The sequence below is a fragment of the Typopeltis vanoorti genome, chromosome 21 (assembly GCF_054136105.1).
Source record: "Typopeltis vanoorti isolate ZY-2024b chromosome 21, IOZ_Tvanoo_1.0, whole genome shotgun sequence".
In the NCBI taxonomy this organism is placed as follows: domain Eukaryota; kingdom Metazoa; phylum Arthropoda; class Arachnida; order Uropygi; family Thelyphonidae; genus Typopeltis; species Typopeltis vanoorti.
In genome coordinates, this window is record NC_143569.1 from 38075167 (window position 1) to 38091488 (window position 16322).

Genomic DNA, 16322 nt, shown 5'->3' on the forward strand with positions numbered 1-16322 from the left:
TGACATATGCTATAGAAACTGCGGCCCTGAGGAAAAATAACATTAGCAGGATGGAAGTAGCAGAGATGAGAATGCTTAGGTGGATGTGCGGTGTGACCAGAAAGGATCATCTGAGAAATGACTATGTCAGGGGAACAGTGAAAGTTACGAACTTAGGAGCGAAAATACAGGAGGCAAGGTTGAGATGGTTTGGTCATGTGATGAGGAGGGAGGACGAATATGTGGGAAGAAGGGTCATGCAGATGGATGTGCAAGGAAGGCGGAAGCGTGGGCGGCCAAAGAAGAGATGGAGGGAGCTGGTAGAAGAGGACTTGAAGATGAAGAACTTGGATGTGGTGAAAGCCCAAGACAGGAAGGTGTGGAGGAGACTCATAACAAACAGTGACCCCACTTAAGTGGGAGAAGCTGCAGAAGAAGAAGATAGAGCACATTTTCAGCACCACTGAAAATGTGCTCTATGATGAACTGTGGATAAAGGGATGCAGACTATAGGCCTTCAGGCATATAGCCTCCATGTCGCAAAAGTCTTGCCACAGTTTGTCAAGACATCTGCATGTCTATGCTTGAATAGAACTGACTTGCAAGATGACCTGCTGCAGTGCGTCGATTACATTTTGCTGTTATAACCAAAAGTCTGTCTTCATGCTCCATGGTAGGGCAAGTGTGACCCCGTTCAATGAAACATCTGGAACACATTTCATTGATTTGAAACACTACCCAGAGCCCAAATATAACGCAATGTGAGATTCCAAATTCTCTGGCAATATCAGTAATTCTGTGGGGTTCTTCAAGCTTTCCAATAATTCTTCCCCACATAAAATCATCTAGATAATGTTTTGAAGACAATACAAGACATCCAAGTTTGCAACTTTATTCCTTCACGAAAGAACCTCCTTCAAACAAAATTTGCTTAGCGCACCGTTTTGCCTTTTACCCTGGTGAGTGCTATCATGACCAGGGCAGGCTCTAGGCTTAGGAACAAGAGGCACCAGCCTAGGGGCACAATCGCTTGGGGCACCAACATCGTAAAAAAAGTATTAGTATTAAAGAGGACCAGAGAGTCGAAGCGTTGGTGGTACGAGCATTGCCCCAAAAAATGCTCTATAAGCACTTTTTTGGCAATAACTATAAACTGCTTTTAACAATAAAGAATTTTATGATGCCTGACTTGTCTTAAAATGTGTTGATAAAACTGGCCTAGAGGTGCCACATAACCTCGAGCCAGCACTGGCTATGATATGCCCCCCTTGTGCACGATTTGAAAATTGAATGTGTACCTGCTTTCTACTCGAAATCATCAGTTATATAAATGCCCACAAGCTGATTCATTCTGAATTTGTGGTTGTAATCTTCAGAAATAATGTTCATCCTTAGGTTTCAGTATAGTATAGTAAAAAAAAAAAAAAAAAAAAAAAATTTCAGCCTATATTTCTACCCACTACAGGGTGAAGGCCTCTCCCATTGCGGGAGGTTTTGGGTCTACGACTCCCATGGTGACCCAGTCCATAGTGGGAGAGGACAATCACAAACATCCATGCCTATGCGGGATTCGAACCCGCAGCCTCTTGGCTGGAGAGCGGATACGCTAACCACTCGGCCAACCAGGCTAGCCCTAATAGTATAGTATTGAACACAAAATATGAGGCTAATCTTCTTGAATGGCAAGCAATATCAACTAGACTTATGTGAGCAAATATCAGAATAGGGAACTGGACAATGAGACTTATTTGTGCCTATGATCCCATAGAAGGTTCTACTAAGGTAGAGGTGGAGGAATTTTTTGAGGCTTTAGAGAAAGCAACTGACACAATAAAAAGAAAAAGTTGGTCTCCTTGTTGGATATCTAAATAGCAGAGTGCCAAATGATTGTCAGACATTCAAAAATATCTTGGAAATTTAGAAAAAAAGAGCACAGCAAATACCCGTTGGATTTCTGCTCAGGACATGTAATGGTTATTACTAACACAATGTTCCAACATAAAAATGTGCACAAATTCACATGGAGAAAAGAGGCATGGAATAAGAAAAGTCTCACTGATACTATGTTCTTCTTGATAGTGATGTTTTCTCACTGGTGCAGGACACTAGAGTGTACAGAGGATTTGGAATTGGAAGTGATCACTATTTAGTTTTCAGCTGCATAAAATTGAATAAAGCGAATAAAAGTTGAGCAGCTCTCAGATGTAAACTGTAGACTAAAATACACAAACATAATTCAAGAAAAAATGAAAGAGTTTGAGAACAGGAACCAAACCTAGGAGAGTCAGTGGCAAATTCTGAAGGAAAACAATGATTGATTCAGCCAGAGAGGCATGCAGTAAGGTGGTCTCCAAGGATAGAAAAATCACAACTCCATGGTGTACAGGAAATTAAAGAGGCAGTGAAGGAAAAGAAGAAAGCATGTTAAAAGTTCCTGGCAAATAAGTCAACTTGCATTCTTAGAGAATACAGAGACAAATGTAAGAAAGCTAAACATTGTGTAAAACTAGCTAAACAAAAGTCATGGGAAGACTTTGGTAAGAACATAGAAAATAAATATCAAGAAGGTGGCAAAATATTCTGGAGGCTGATGAAAAAGCTCAGAAATGGAGGAAAGAGTGCTCTAAAAGAAATTAGAGATGATAAAAGTGACATGAAAACTGGTAAAAAAGATATCCTTGAAGTATGGAGCAATTACTTCAAAAAATTGCTAAATGAAACAAGCAGTGATGACAACACAGTGGTAAAAAACATTGACCAGGCATGCAGTCAGGAATACATATCCATATACTTGAAGTAGAAAAAGCCATCAAAAACCTGCTTCCTTTCACCTGAAATGGTGAAAGGAAGCAGGAGTAGATGATATTCAACCAGAAATGCTCAAGTATAGGGGTATAAAAGTCTTACAGTGGCCGCACTGCATAGTTCAGAGGGTCTGGACAGAGGAATGAATTCCAGATGATTGGAGTAGAACTCTCATAGTACCCATACATTAAAAGGGGAAAAAAAACTGAATGTGAGAATTACAAACAGTATTTCCCCTGAGTGTTCCTGGTAAGATTTATGCAAGTATACTTGAGAACGGTTGAAAAGGATTTGGAAGGGAACCTTGGTGAAGAACAAGCTGGATTCAGACCAAATAGAGGCTGTGAGGATCAGATTTTCACTTTACAACAAAAAGCTGAGAAATCATGGGAATACAACCAAGATCTGTATTTAAGTTTTGTAGATCTGGAAAAGGCATATGACAAGGTGCCAAGATAAAAGCTATTTGAAACGCAACAGTTGTATAGTGTCAATGGAGCATTATATCAAGCAATACTTAGTCTTTATTTGAGTTGTAAGCCAGCAGTTAAAATTGAAGGAAGTACAGGAAGATGGTTAATAATTGATCTGGTGTCACAAGGCACCATAACAAGACAAAGAGAATGAAAATAGGTAGAAGCATTAAAAATATCAACTGCATTGTGAATGGAGAACCTATAGAACAAGTAAAACATTTCAGCTACTTAGGCACGATTTTTAGTGAAAATAATAAATTAAATATGGAAATAGACAACAGAATCAATAAAGCTGGTATGGTAGGAAGTCAAATGAATAATTTTTTTTTTAATGTTGTGCCCATACACAAGAGGTTGGTTGATCAACCTATAATACATTAGTACCGTGTATGGGTAGTGAGTTGGGAAAGGAGGAACTTGTTTACATTTGATTTAAATTACTGTAAATTGTATTCCTTGGGAAACACAGCAGGTGGAAGACTGTTCCACAGTGCAGCAGTTGCAGAGATGAAGGAGGAGGAAAAGAAACTTGTTCTGTTTGTTTCTAGGTGTACTGTGAAGGGATGTCGAGCAGCAGCTGCACATGTCACAATGAGCTTAGTACTAGATGGAGGAATTACTGATGTTATTTCAGATGAGCATTTTCCATGGAAATATTTGTGGAATATACATACTGCAGAAACCAAACGTCTGTGCGAACGTTGAGGGGAGAGAGTTGGTAAAAGATGGGTCATTAATAAGTCTGATTGCTCTCCTCTGTATTGAGTCAAGCATTTTTAGGGAGCTTTTAGGGTCCCCACCCCATATGTGGGAGCAGTATTCAATAGCTGGGAGGATTTGTGATTTGTATAATGGTAACAGCTGTTCAGGGGTGAAGTAATGTCTTGAGCGAAAGAGAAATCCTAGTTTTTTTGAAGCTGGGGATGCAATAGTTGTAATGTGTTTATGCCAGGGAGAGGTTTGAAGTGAGGGTGATTCCAAGAAGAGAGATCTCAAACTGTCTGGAAATTTAGGTATTGTCAAAAAGGATACTAGGAAAAATGTTCTTTTTTTTTTTTTTTTTTATGGAAAACAGGACAGAACTGGGTTTTATTAGCATTAAAATTGATGAGGTTATCCGAACTCCATTCTAATATGGCTTGGAGATCGGAATTGAGGGTGGTGGTGGTTGATGTTCTGTAGGTTGAGGCGAGTTGCATAGGGTAAGGTTTATCAAATGAAAGTGAGGAGTGTAGTGTGCTGTCGTCTGCAAAACTGTGTATTGGGTTGGAGGTCAACTGAAGTAGGTTGTTGATATATAGCAGGAAGAGGCTTGGTGAGAGGACAGAACCTTGTGGAATCCCCAGCATTAATTGAATGGCGAGAAAATAGGGAGCCATCCACCATCACACAGAGTGTGCATCCAGACAGAAAGTTGGCAATTCAACTACAGAAGTCCTGGGTCAGACCGAAATTTATATGGAATAAGAGAGAAATTAGTCAAAACACTAAATTAGCTGTATACAAGATAGTGTTCAAATCAATTTTAGCTTATGGATCTGAGAGCTGGGTTAGAAATAAAACACTTTACCAAAGACTAGACACAACAGATACGAGAGTCCTAAGAAAGATTACAGGTGTGAACAAATGACATCAGTGGCTTTATTATATTAAAAATGAGGATATTAGGAAAGAATTTAACATTGTTAGCATCCAGGAATGTGTCAGCAGAGCTCATTTCAGATGGTATGGTCAACTTAAACAGAATGGGAAAAGAAAGATTAGCAAAACAAGTGTTCTCTGCCAGGTTGGCAGAGAATACCATGATATGCATCACCATATCCGCTTTCCAGCCAAAAGGCTGTGAGTTCGAATCCTGCCATGGGCATGGATGTTTGTGATTGTCTTTGGAAATACTAGTGGTGGTGGTTGGCGGTAGATGCTGTTGGTGTAGTTGCAGTCAGTTGGTGGATTGAGTGATGGAGAGAGAGTTGTAGAGCAGGTGCCCTCCCTCGATGAGTCTTTGGACTCCCTGGAGGTGTCAAATAATAATAATATAGGTGGATTGATACAGTAAAAAGTGCCTTAGAAGATAGAAATATAAGATCTGATAATGTTGAAGTCTTGACAGGTAACAAATTGATTTGGAGGAAAATTGTAAATAGGAAGTTAGCAATGATGTAAATTTTTCATGTAGTACTATCATATCCTAACAGGATATGATAGTACTACATCTGTAGGTAGTGATCATCATCACTACCTACAGACAGATTTTTGAAATTTGGTTTTAAAGCACTAATTACATACTTAATGGGACAGGATTACCTACTTACAGATTTAAACTGAGAAGCTTAGCTATCTTAATGTTGAAATTTAATTAAAGTATATTAACCAATGTACTGTCCTTGATGTGTTATGCAAATCAATAACTACAAAGATGCAAAGTGTTCCATTGAGTAAATACAACATCTGGATCCTGTTGAAACAGCATGATTATGAATCTTATATTTTTTATGTATTTTATCCATGTGGCCATTTGGGTGGTTAAAAAGATTAAAAAAAATCTGATAAAACAAGATAATTTACTGTAATTTTTTCTAAAAAAATCTTATATTTAATAAATTTACTAAATTAATTTTTGTATTTTATTTTGATTTTCCAATCATAAAATATGAAATACAATCCAAGTTGTTATATAAATATGCAAAAAAAGGTTCACTAAAGTTTTACACCAGGCCACACTTGTTTCTCAGTCACCAGTTTCGATGTTAAGCTCTTAAAATAAGGACAACAGAAAACATTTTAAATCAATCAGTGAGTTTTGTATGAAAATCCTGGCAGAAAACATTTATTCTACCAAGAACATTTATTCTGCAACTATTTTCTTGTATCACAAGTGGAGGAATTGCAGATCACTACCTACAGACAAAGTTTTGAAATATGGTTTTAAAGCACTAATTACATACTTAATGGGATAGGATTACCTACTTACAGATTTAAATTGAGAAGCTTAGCTATCTTAATATGGCTGAACTTTTAATCACCACCAGAAGTGACTCCCCCCCCCACCAGGCCCACTTTTATATTTAAGAAAAACATTTTGGACTGCTTACTCTTTATATTTCTGTGCTAATATCACAATATGGTGATATTAGCACAGAAAGTATATTAGCACTAAAAGTATAAATTTGGATACACCTTCAGAACAAATAAAATAAAAATCTTTGAATGTCTTTTATTATCCAAAGGCTGTAGGAGATGGAGCAGCACTTTTAACTTTAATCAACTTTCTTTGGAAATCAAAGTACAGATGGTCTCAACCATTAGCTGCCAACGAAAACTTACAAACATTACTGGTGATTTTAGAAGCATATAGCAGACAACTACTGCCATGCCATGTCCTGATTCCAAACCCTCATACCATATGACAGTATGAGTTCTACAAGCTGCTGGAACCAATTCACATCATCAGTTTCATATCCATCTCCATTCATTGCAGTTTGAGTAACAGAGTTCAATGTGGTATCCAGTCAAATGTCTTTGCAAAATCCAGCAGTATCATCATGTAGCCATTTCATTTATCCAACTCAGTTGTCACTATTATAAAAAAGTTAGTAGATTACTAAGGCATGACTGACCCTTCACAAAGCCATGCTGCCCCTCATAAAATAAAGAACTCATTCAAAGTACGTCAAACCATATTTTGGAATTTTATATTCTATAAATGAATATTATCCACCCATTCCTGAATTCTCTTTTTGACCTACTTTTACCACCATGAATATGAACCTATAACTGTCTTTCTTCTGGTTGTCTAGCATTACGTGTTAAGAAATGTTCACAAGGTTACACATACATCTGCCCTAAGAACAAATATGTAAATGATTTTCATTAATAAAATAATATTTGGTTTACAGATCAAGTATTGATAAAATTTATTAACTCTACCAACTAGTTTCGCCATACTTTAACTGTTGGCATCTTCAAGGCACTGACATATAGGCTTAAAACAATCTCACAATTATGAGTAACTGTAAAACTGACAAGAATAATTACAAATAAAATAGCATCAAACATGAGTGAAACACGTATCACGTGTACAAGGTTAGCTAGCTGTTGCTAAGGAACTTCCTGTAGTTTGTGTTGAAGTTCATTTCTTGTATTTTTAAAGATCTAATTAGGGTTTTCCATATCTCTGGGAATATAAAACCTTGATTTATGTTAAGGTTAACAGTAGAATGAGCGAATGTGGCTGCTTCTTTGAAAACTCTTGAATGGTAGTTTTCCTCTATGTAAGGAGAACAGCTTTTGTTCCACTCAATGACATGGTTAGTTGTAGAGAAATGAGACTATAGGCCAGAAATGTCCTGTCTGTTGTTTTTTACATAGCCATGCTTCTTTTGCTGATTTCGAGGCTTCTTGAAGTCTGTCCGATGTAACTTGAGCCATATGAGCATGGAACATTATAAACACCAGCATATTTATAGAAAGGATGGTTATCTTTTGGAGATCTTAGTAAACTACTAAGATCTTCAAATGAATTTGTGTAAGAAATCCAAATGATTTTTAAATGAATTAAAAATCGCACAAAAAATTGCTCTCATTGGTTTTAATCAGTGTGAGCAATGAGCTTGCATTTCCTCAGAAATTTTCTGTATGTCCAGTTTGTAACTAGTCACTTTTAATTTAAGGCAAGATTCCAAGTTGGCATCTGTAATTTGGTTCCTCAATTTACATTTAATGAAATTCATTTTAGAAAACAATTGCTCACATAAATATGTAGACCGCGAAGATACTGAGAACACCAAATGCAAATTTTTTCAACTGATGATATGAGTCCAGAAGAAGACTATTCTAAGTATTGAAAATCATTGAGTCTGCCTTCTGTAGTTATTTTATAGCAGTCTGCTTGCGCTGTGAAATCAGACTGCATTTTTGTTTTTCCAGTTCTTCTATTTCAGTACCAAGACGTACAAATTTGGAGCTCCATAAGTCTTTGCTTGTCAAGTCCAGGAATTGTATTTCAAAATTAGCCATGTGAATATCAAACGTAGAAAAATTTAATTCCTTCACATTGGCATTAAGAGGATTTGTAATAAAAGCTAGAGTCGCTTTATTATTTCTGAATCCTGAAACCTTTCAAGAAAAGATTCCCTCAGGTTTAAAACTGCTGTCTTGAAAAAATCTTTGTTAATAAAGGCCTTGTTTTCTCGGTGATATTGAGACAGGTTTGGGAAATGAACTTAAGTTACCCTCTCTAAATCTTCAGCACACAGAATCAATTTCTTTTCAAAAATACACCTCAACTCAACATCACCAGAGTTAAAGATCAGTACTATCAACATAAGAAGCCTCAATGGCAAAGAAATGGAGCTAGCAGAGTAATTAGATAAGTACCAGATTGACATAATAGGGGTGACTGAAACAAAAAAGACAAAAACTGGTGAGATCTTTCTCAGCAATAAATACAAAATGTTATATTCAGGAAATGACAATCAAGAAAAAGAAGAAGTAGCCATAGTATTCAACACAAATTACAAGGCTCATCTTCTTGAATGGCAGGCAGTGTCAAGTAGAGTGATTTGGGTAAATATCAGAATGGGGAACTGCACAATGAGACTTATTTGTGCCTATGGTCCCACAGAAGGTTCTACTAAGGTAGAAGTAGAAGAATTTTTTGAGGCTTTAGAAAAAGCAACTGACACAATGAAAAAGGAAAAGTTGGTCCTTGTTGGGGATCTAAATAGCAGAGTAGGAAATGATTGTGAGACATACAAAAATATTTTGGGAAAATTTGGAGAAAAGAGCAAAGCTAATAATAATGGCAAATATCTGTTGGATTTCTGCTCAGGACATGGACTGGTTATTACTAACACCATGTTCCAACATAAAAATGTGCACAAATTCAGATAGAAGAGGCAAGGAATAAGAAAAGTCTCATTGACTATGTTATTGTTGATAGTGATGTTTTCTCCCTCGTGCAGGACACCAGAGTGTACAGAGGATTTGAAATTGGAAGTGATCACTATTTAGTCTTGAGCAGGATAAAATTGAATTTCATATTGAAAAGAATGACATGTAAGAAAGTTTTAAAGTGAATAAAAGTTGAGCAGCTCTCAGATGTGAATTGTAAACTAAAATACACAAAGATTATTGAAGGAAAAATGAAAGAGTTTGAGAACAGGAACCAAACCTTGGAGATTCAGTGGCAAGCCATGAAGAAAACCCTGATTGATTCAGCTAGAGTGGCATGTGGTGAAGTTGTCTGCAAGGATAAAAAAATTGCAACTCCATGGTGGACACAGGAAGTTAAAGAGGAAGTGAAGGAAAAGAAGAAAGCATATCACAAGTTCCTGGCAAATAAGTCAGCTTGTGCTCTTAGAGAATACAGAGACAAATGTAAGAAAGCTAAACAGTATGTAAAAATAGCTAAACAAAAAGCCATGGGGGGACTTTGGCAAGAACATAGAAAATAAATATCAAGAAGGTGGCAAAATATTCTGGAGGTTGTTGAAGAAACTTAGGAATGGAGGAAAGTGCTGTAAAAGGAGTTAGAAATGATAAAGGTGACATGAAAACGGGAGAAAAAGATATCCTTGAAGTATGGAGTAATTACTTTGAAAATTTGCTAAATGAAACAAGCAGTGATGACAGCACAGTGATAAAAAAACACTGACCAGGCATGCAGTCAGGAATACATATCCATACTTGAAGTAGAAAAAGCCATCAAATGCTTGAAATATGGAAAGGCATGCAGCAGGAGTAGATGATATTCGACCAGAAATGTTGAAGTATGGTGGTATAAAAGTCTTACAGTGGCTGCACTGCATAGTTCAGAATGCCTGGACAGGGGGACGAATTCCAGATGATTGGAGTAGAGCTCTCATAGTACCCATATATAAAAAGGGAAATAAAACTGAATGTGAATTACAGAGGTATATCCCTACTGAGTGTTCCTGGTAAGATATATGCAAGTATACTTGAGAAACGGTTGAGAACAATTGTAGAAGAAAAGCTTGGTGAAGAACAAGCTGGATTCAAGTCAAATTGAGGCTATCAGGATCAGATCTTCACTTTACGACAAATAGTGGAGAAATCATGGGAAATAACATAGATCTGTATTTAAGTTTTGTCGATTTGGAAAAGGCATATGACAAGGTGCCAAGAGAGAAGCTATTCAATACGCTACAGTTATATGGTGTCGATGGGGCATTATATCAAGCAATACTTCGTCTGTATTTGAGTTGTAAGTCGTCAGTTAGAATTGAAGGATGTACAAGAAGATGGTTTAATGGTAAATCTGGTGTGAGACAATGATGTACATTATCCCCTCTATTATTCATTATCTATATGGATCACATTATGAAGGAAAGTGGTATTAAATATGATATCAAAATTGGAGATGTTAATGTCAGCTCTTTGCTTTATGCAGAAGATGTTATACTTCTAAATAAATCTGCTACAAGTCTGCAAGATTCTATGACTAAATTGAATAACTGTTGTAATAGATAAGGTATGAAGGTCAGCAATAAAAAGACAAAGACAATGAAAATAGGCAGAATCATTGAAAATGTCAACTGTGTTGTGAATGGAGAACCTGTGGAACAAGTAAAACATTTCAGCTACTTAGGCACAATTTTTAGGGAAGATGGTAAATTAAATATGGAAATAGACAACAGAATCAACAAAGCTGGTATGGTGGGAAGTCAATAAGAGAGAAATTAGTCGGAACACTAAATTAGCTGTATACAAGACAGTGTTCAAACCAGTTTTAACTTATGGATCTGAGAGCTGGGTCAGAAGTAAAACACTTGACCAAAGACTAGAGACCGCAGATAATTAGAGTCCTGAGAAAGATTAGAGGTGTGAACAGATGGCTTCAATGGCAATATCATATTAAAAACGAGAATATTAGGAGAGAACTTGATATTGTCAGCATCCAGGAATGCTTTAGCAGAGCTGATCTCAGGTGGTCACTTAAACAGAATGGGCAAGAAAAGATAGCAAAACAAGTATTCTCTGACAAGTTGGCAAGAAAACGATCCAGAGGAAGACCAAAATATAGGTGGATTGATACGATACAAAGTGCCTTAGACTCATAATGTTGGAGTCATGACAAGTAACAGACTGATCTGGAGGAAAATTGTAGATAGGAAGTTAGTAATGATGTAAATTTTTCATGTAGTACTATCATATGCTGTAAAACCCCTTGAGGGTACATGGCAGGAATTTGATGATGATGAAATAACTTCTTCTATCATTGAAATAGCAGTATTTCCCTTGCCTTGTAATTTACGATTGAGCTGATTCGGTTCTGATGTAACATCAACCATAAAGTACAATTTTTGCAACCACTGATCTTCTGTTAAATCTGGATATTGAACATCCTTATTGTCGAGGAATAGCCTGATTTCATTTATGCAAGATGCAGAACGCTTTAACATGTCGCCTCTGGAAAGTCATCGAACCTTGTTGTACTGGAGACGATCTGAATACTCGCTCTCCGTTTCACTTAGCAACTCTTTAAATTGTCGATGGTCAAGTCTCTTTGCTATAATGGTGTTGGTAATAGTAATTACCAATTCAATAATTTTACCAATTTCTTCTGTAAATGCTTGTACACGAAGTGCTTCCTGGTGGAGTGTACAATAGAAAGTAATCACTTCATGATTACTTTTTCCTTTTAAAATTGAAACAAAACCAGTTTTTGCTCCCATCATACGTTTTGCACCATCGGTTGCAATTGATATAATTTAATTGAGTGGGATATGATTTTTTTCCATACATTCAAGGAGCATTTGCTATGTCCTCTCCCTGCATTTGGCCCTTGAGTGGCAATAATCCCAGAAGTTCTTCTTTTGGACCCTCAGATGATACATACCACACAAAAAGGGAAACTTGGGCTGTGTCCTTGATGTTGCAAGACATCTACCACAATTGATAAAGCTGAAGCTAATTTAACTTCTTCGACTTGTTGGTTGGTCACATTTGAGGACATTGCAACTGTCCTATCTGCTACTGTTTTGGCAGATAACGGTATGTTTTTAATTTTATTTAAAATCTCTGCTTTGCTTTTGAAATCCAAAAAAAGTTCTTCAGATGCATTAACAAAACAACATTTGCCAATGTATTCACCATCTGTGAATGGTTTTCCTCTCTTAGCGATCTCCTGACTCACTATGAAGCTTGCAATATTAACATCATTGGCAGACTCTCTCCAATAATTAAATACAGAACTTGATTTTTCAACATTTTTCTGAAATTCTTCAACTGCTCTCTTTCTCGTGTCACCGGCAGGATATTTTCTGGCAAATGTGGCATGTTTTGTCATGAAGTGTCTCTCCAAATTTGACTTTTTTTGTGCGTCAGTTTTTCTTGGCAAATAATACAGGTTGGAAGGCCATCTGAGTTCGAGATAAACGCGAAAGATTCAGAGAGAAACCATTATTAATAACAGTTTTTTTAAGAAAAAGGAGTTCATTTTCAATTTCTGCTTCTGTAAGTAAAGATTTGGCTAAGTGTGCTAATTTTTGTGGCTGGTAGTGATGGGAAGAAACATGAAGGTATCTGTCAGTATGAGTAGGTTTTTCAAAAATTGAGATTTTGATACTCTCAGCACATCTGGTAAGCTTCAGGTCTAGAAAGGGGAGGCAGTCATCAGATTCCAGTTCGAAGGTAGAAGAGATTTTCTTCATGACACTTGTTTAGGTGGTCCAAAATTAAATTGAGGTTGTTGACACCATCTTCCCAGATGAGGAAATATCGTCAATATAATGATGTCAAAATTTTGGTTTAAGGGGGAAGGAGTTAATAGCTTTTTTTTCAAAATCATTAAGAAATATATCTGTGAGAATTGGAGAGAAAGTGGGCTGCCCATGGCCAGACCTGAGTTTTGTAAGTAGATCTTATTGTCATATTTGAAGTATCCTGACTTTATGCAATGGAAGAGTAAAGTACAGAGTTTTTTGGATAATTTGTTCTTGAGAAGATCGAGGACTTCTTGAGCAGGCACATTTGTAAAGAGAGAAACAATATCTCACTATTTAAGGGAGAATAAAGCCCACTATACCCTCCCTTGACTAATTACTATTTAAATCATGTGGAGGATACTTTGTTTTCCATTATTCATCCTCAACTCTCTTTCTGTATGTGATATTTAGTCTCATTATGAAAATAAACTAATCATCTTTTACATGAAATCATGTCTGCAACTATGAATTCAATTCATTATGAAAAAGAAGGGCTATGAGGTTTGCCATTCTTAGACATCTTGCTTACAGCTTCTGGTACCTTGTTCACAAGAACAAGTGCTTATCATAAACCCATCTTCACTGGCAGATATATAGACACACATATAATACACCAGATGTATTTTATATAATACATAAAATACATCTGCTCATTATTTTCTCCCATAAAATTAGAGTGGCTAAAAGTTATAAAAGTTAACAGAGCAAGCACACGACATTGCTTCTCATCGGCATCTCTGCACCAACAGCTTTTCTCAATCAAATCATTAACGGAATGAAATGGTTATAACTTCTATATATACAAGGATACTACAACAGAACACAGAGTTCATGTGCCACATTTTGCACATCTTAGAACCTATCAACAGAATCTTGAAGTGGTTTCACCTGATACACAGATATTTCCCAATTAACAAGATTTCTCATTTTTTTGCCAACTATGAAAGAAAAACTTCTGCAGCTATTTTGAGCTAGTATTTATCAGATTCCTTGTGAATGTAATTTAGCATACGTGGGATAGACTGACTGTTCAGTGGAAAAATTCAGTACCTGAAATGGTGTATGCCAGGTCTTGCACAACACAGCACTGGTGTGAATAATAGCCATTGAAATGATACCACCTAATTCATAAAAGCAGTTTTAAATATGAATAAAGGAAGTTCCATTGTTTTATCACACTATCCAAATTTAAATTGGAATAACTGCTTCTCGGTCCAATATCTGTTTGATATTACTCCTTTGATTTGCAGTACTCACTGTTACCAGTTAACCAAGCATTGTATTTAGCTTATGTTCTGTTTCTTTATATTGCTTGTTTCTTCCACACTTATGATATACTATTATTTTTATTACAGAATATCTGCTGCCAATATTTAATAAATATTACTGTGTCTAATGCATTTTTTATAGCAGTTTATGTGTGGCTAATGATGAGCTGGGTAATGACATGGTTGTTTGGCACATAAATCTTGCAACAGGTGGTTGATATGCTTATGCATGCTAGAAGTATTAGGAATGAGGAACAGGGATTTAGGACAGACTGAAGATCACAGAAATGAGAAATGGATGACAGGATAATTAAATGACAGGAATACAGTAATGGAAGGTTTTGTAATTTCAGGAAGGATGGAAAGAAAAAAAAGTGAGGAAAGATAGAAGATGAATCTTTGTCCTCGCATGGTCAATAATCTAGGAGGATAACACAGATAATGCTGATTGGTCGAGTGGTTAGCGTATCCGTGCTCCAGCCAAAAGGCTGCAGGTTCAAATCCTGCCGTGGGCATGGATGTTGGTGATTGTCTGTAAAAATACTAGTGGTGGTGGTTGACGGTAGATGCCGTTTGTGTAGATCATGAAGGTAGTTGCGGTTCATTGTAGTTGATGGATTCAGTGGTGGAGACAAAGAGTTGTAGAATAGGTGAACTCCCTCAATAAGTCTTTGGACACCCTGGAGGGTGTCATGCAATAATAATAATAGCATAAAATCAAAATTTTGTGAAACTGAGTGAAAAGGATACAGGTTTTGGTCAGTTTTTTTGGTCAGCTAGTGCTATAGGCCCAGAAATTAAGAGGAGTAGAGGAGGAGATCATGAGATGGTTAGGCATATGAGATTATTGGTAGACAGGAAGCATAAAATTTCTCATAATGATTATGAGAAATTTTAACTATGCAGAGACTGAAAAGTATCTCTGAAATGAGCATATGTAAGGAAGAAATGAATTTCTTTAGTCCTAATGACCAGGCTTCTCAAGTAGAAGAAAAATTAAGAAATCATAACCTAAAAGTATGACTGAAAGAATGAGGACCAGAGCATGTCACAGAACCCAAATTGGCTCTGTTGGGTAAGGGTAATCATGTAGCTTCCACATGGACAATGGTCATATATATATATATATATATATATACACATACACACACACTTCAATGAGAAGGTGGGGGTTATATATGTGGATTCCATTAAAAAAAAAAAAGTGTGTGTGTGTGTGTGGAGGGGGAAGTATTTTGAGTTGTGTTACTCATAAGGTGATCATTCGTCCCTTAAAATCGGAAACGAATGATCACCTTAAACTGGAATATTATCACGGAGTGGTGTGACAATAATATTACTGAAAAACTAATGAAAATAATAAATTAATTCAAACTGCTGGAATAAAATATACGTATTCATCAGCCTTTGTTAGCTCAATGTAATACAATAAACAGAATTAAATTTAGTAACTACACATTTTCAACGAATATTTTAACGTAACTAAACGTTTTAAAAAGTGTTTAATGAGACTCATCCACTCACTTAGGAACACTGTCACTTCTGTTTTCTTGCATAAGAAACAATCTCTTTTTTAATAACTTATCCAACTCTCACACACTACCTAGTATAATTAACTTCATGTTGACATGCTACATTTTCTTCTGCCAAAAGTTTACTTTGATATTTCATCACTGTTTAGAATATTATTACATAACAAAACTTGTCCCATTTTATAAAATTTGATTACACCTTTTCGTCTTAAAAATATTACTACAACGTATCACTACAAGCATTTTCGAAGAGTAAAACAAACTGAAGCTCCATCTATGAAATAATTCTTTCTTTTCAAATATCAAGTTTATCCTTTATTAATATTCTCCTAAAACCATGTTCATACGCCTCCAAAGCTCAGCCGGTATAGAAGAAGACGGAAAGACCTGGGTTCGATTCCCTTGCCTGATGTAAGGAACATTTATCTAGTCCCTTCCAGCCAAAGATGAGTTAGCTTGTTTCATACGACTGTAGAGGGTTTTTTCACCCGGAAACATGGAATTTTCGTTCATCAGAACAGGCAAACTGGTCTG

The 16322-nt window shown here is 36.3% G+C and overlaps 1 protein-coding gene across 1 annotated transcript in view; it reads right to left on the reverse strand.

The window, feature by feature from the left end:
* The window catches only part of LOC150094747 (uncharacterized), a 437902-nt gene extending 421893 nt beyond the window's left edge, over nucleotides 1-16009 (reverse strand). The window contains exon 1 of the mRNA XM_090410976.1: nucleotides 15781-16009. Within this exon, the coding sequence (XP_090267102.1) occupies nucleotides 15781-15812 (32 nt within the window). The 5' untranslated portion in view covers nucleotides 15813-16009. The remainder of the gene's footprint in view (nucleotides 1-15780) is intronic.
* Nucleotides 16010-16322: the final 313 nt, after the last annotated feature.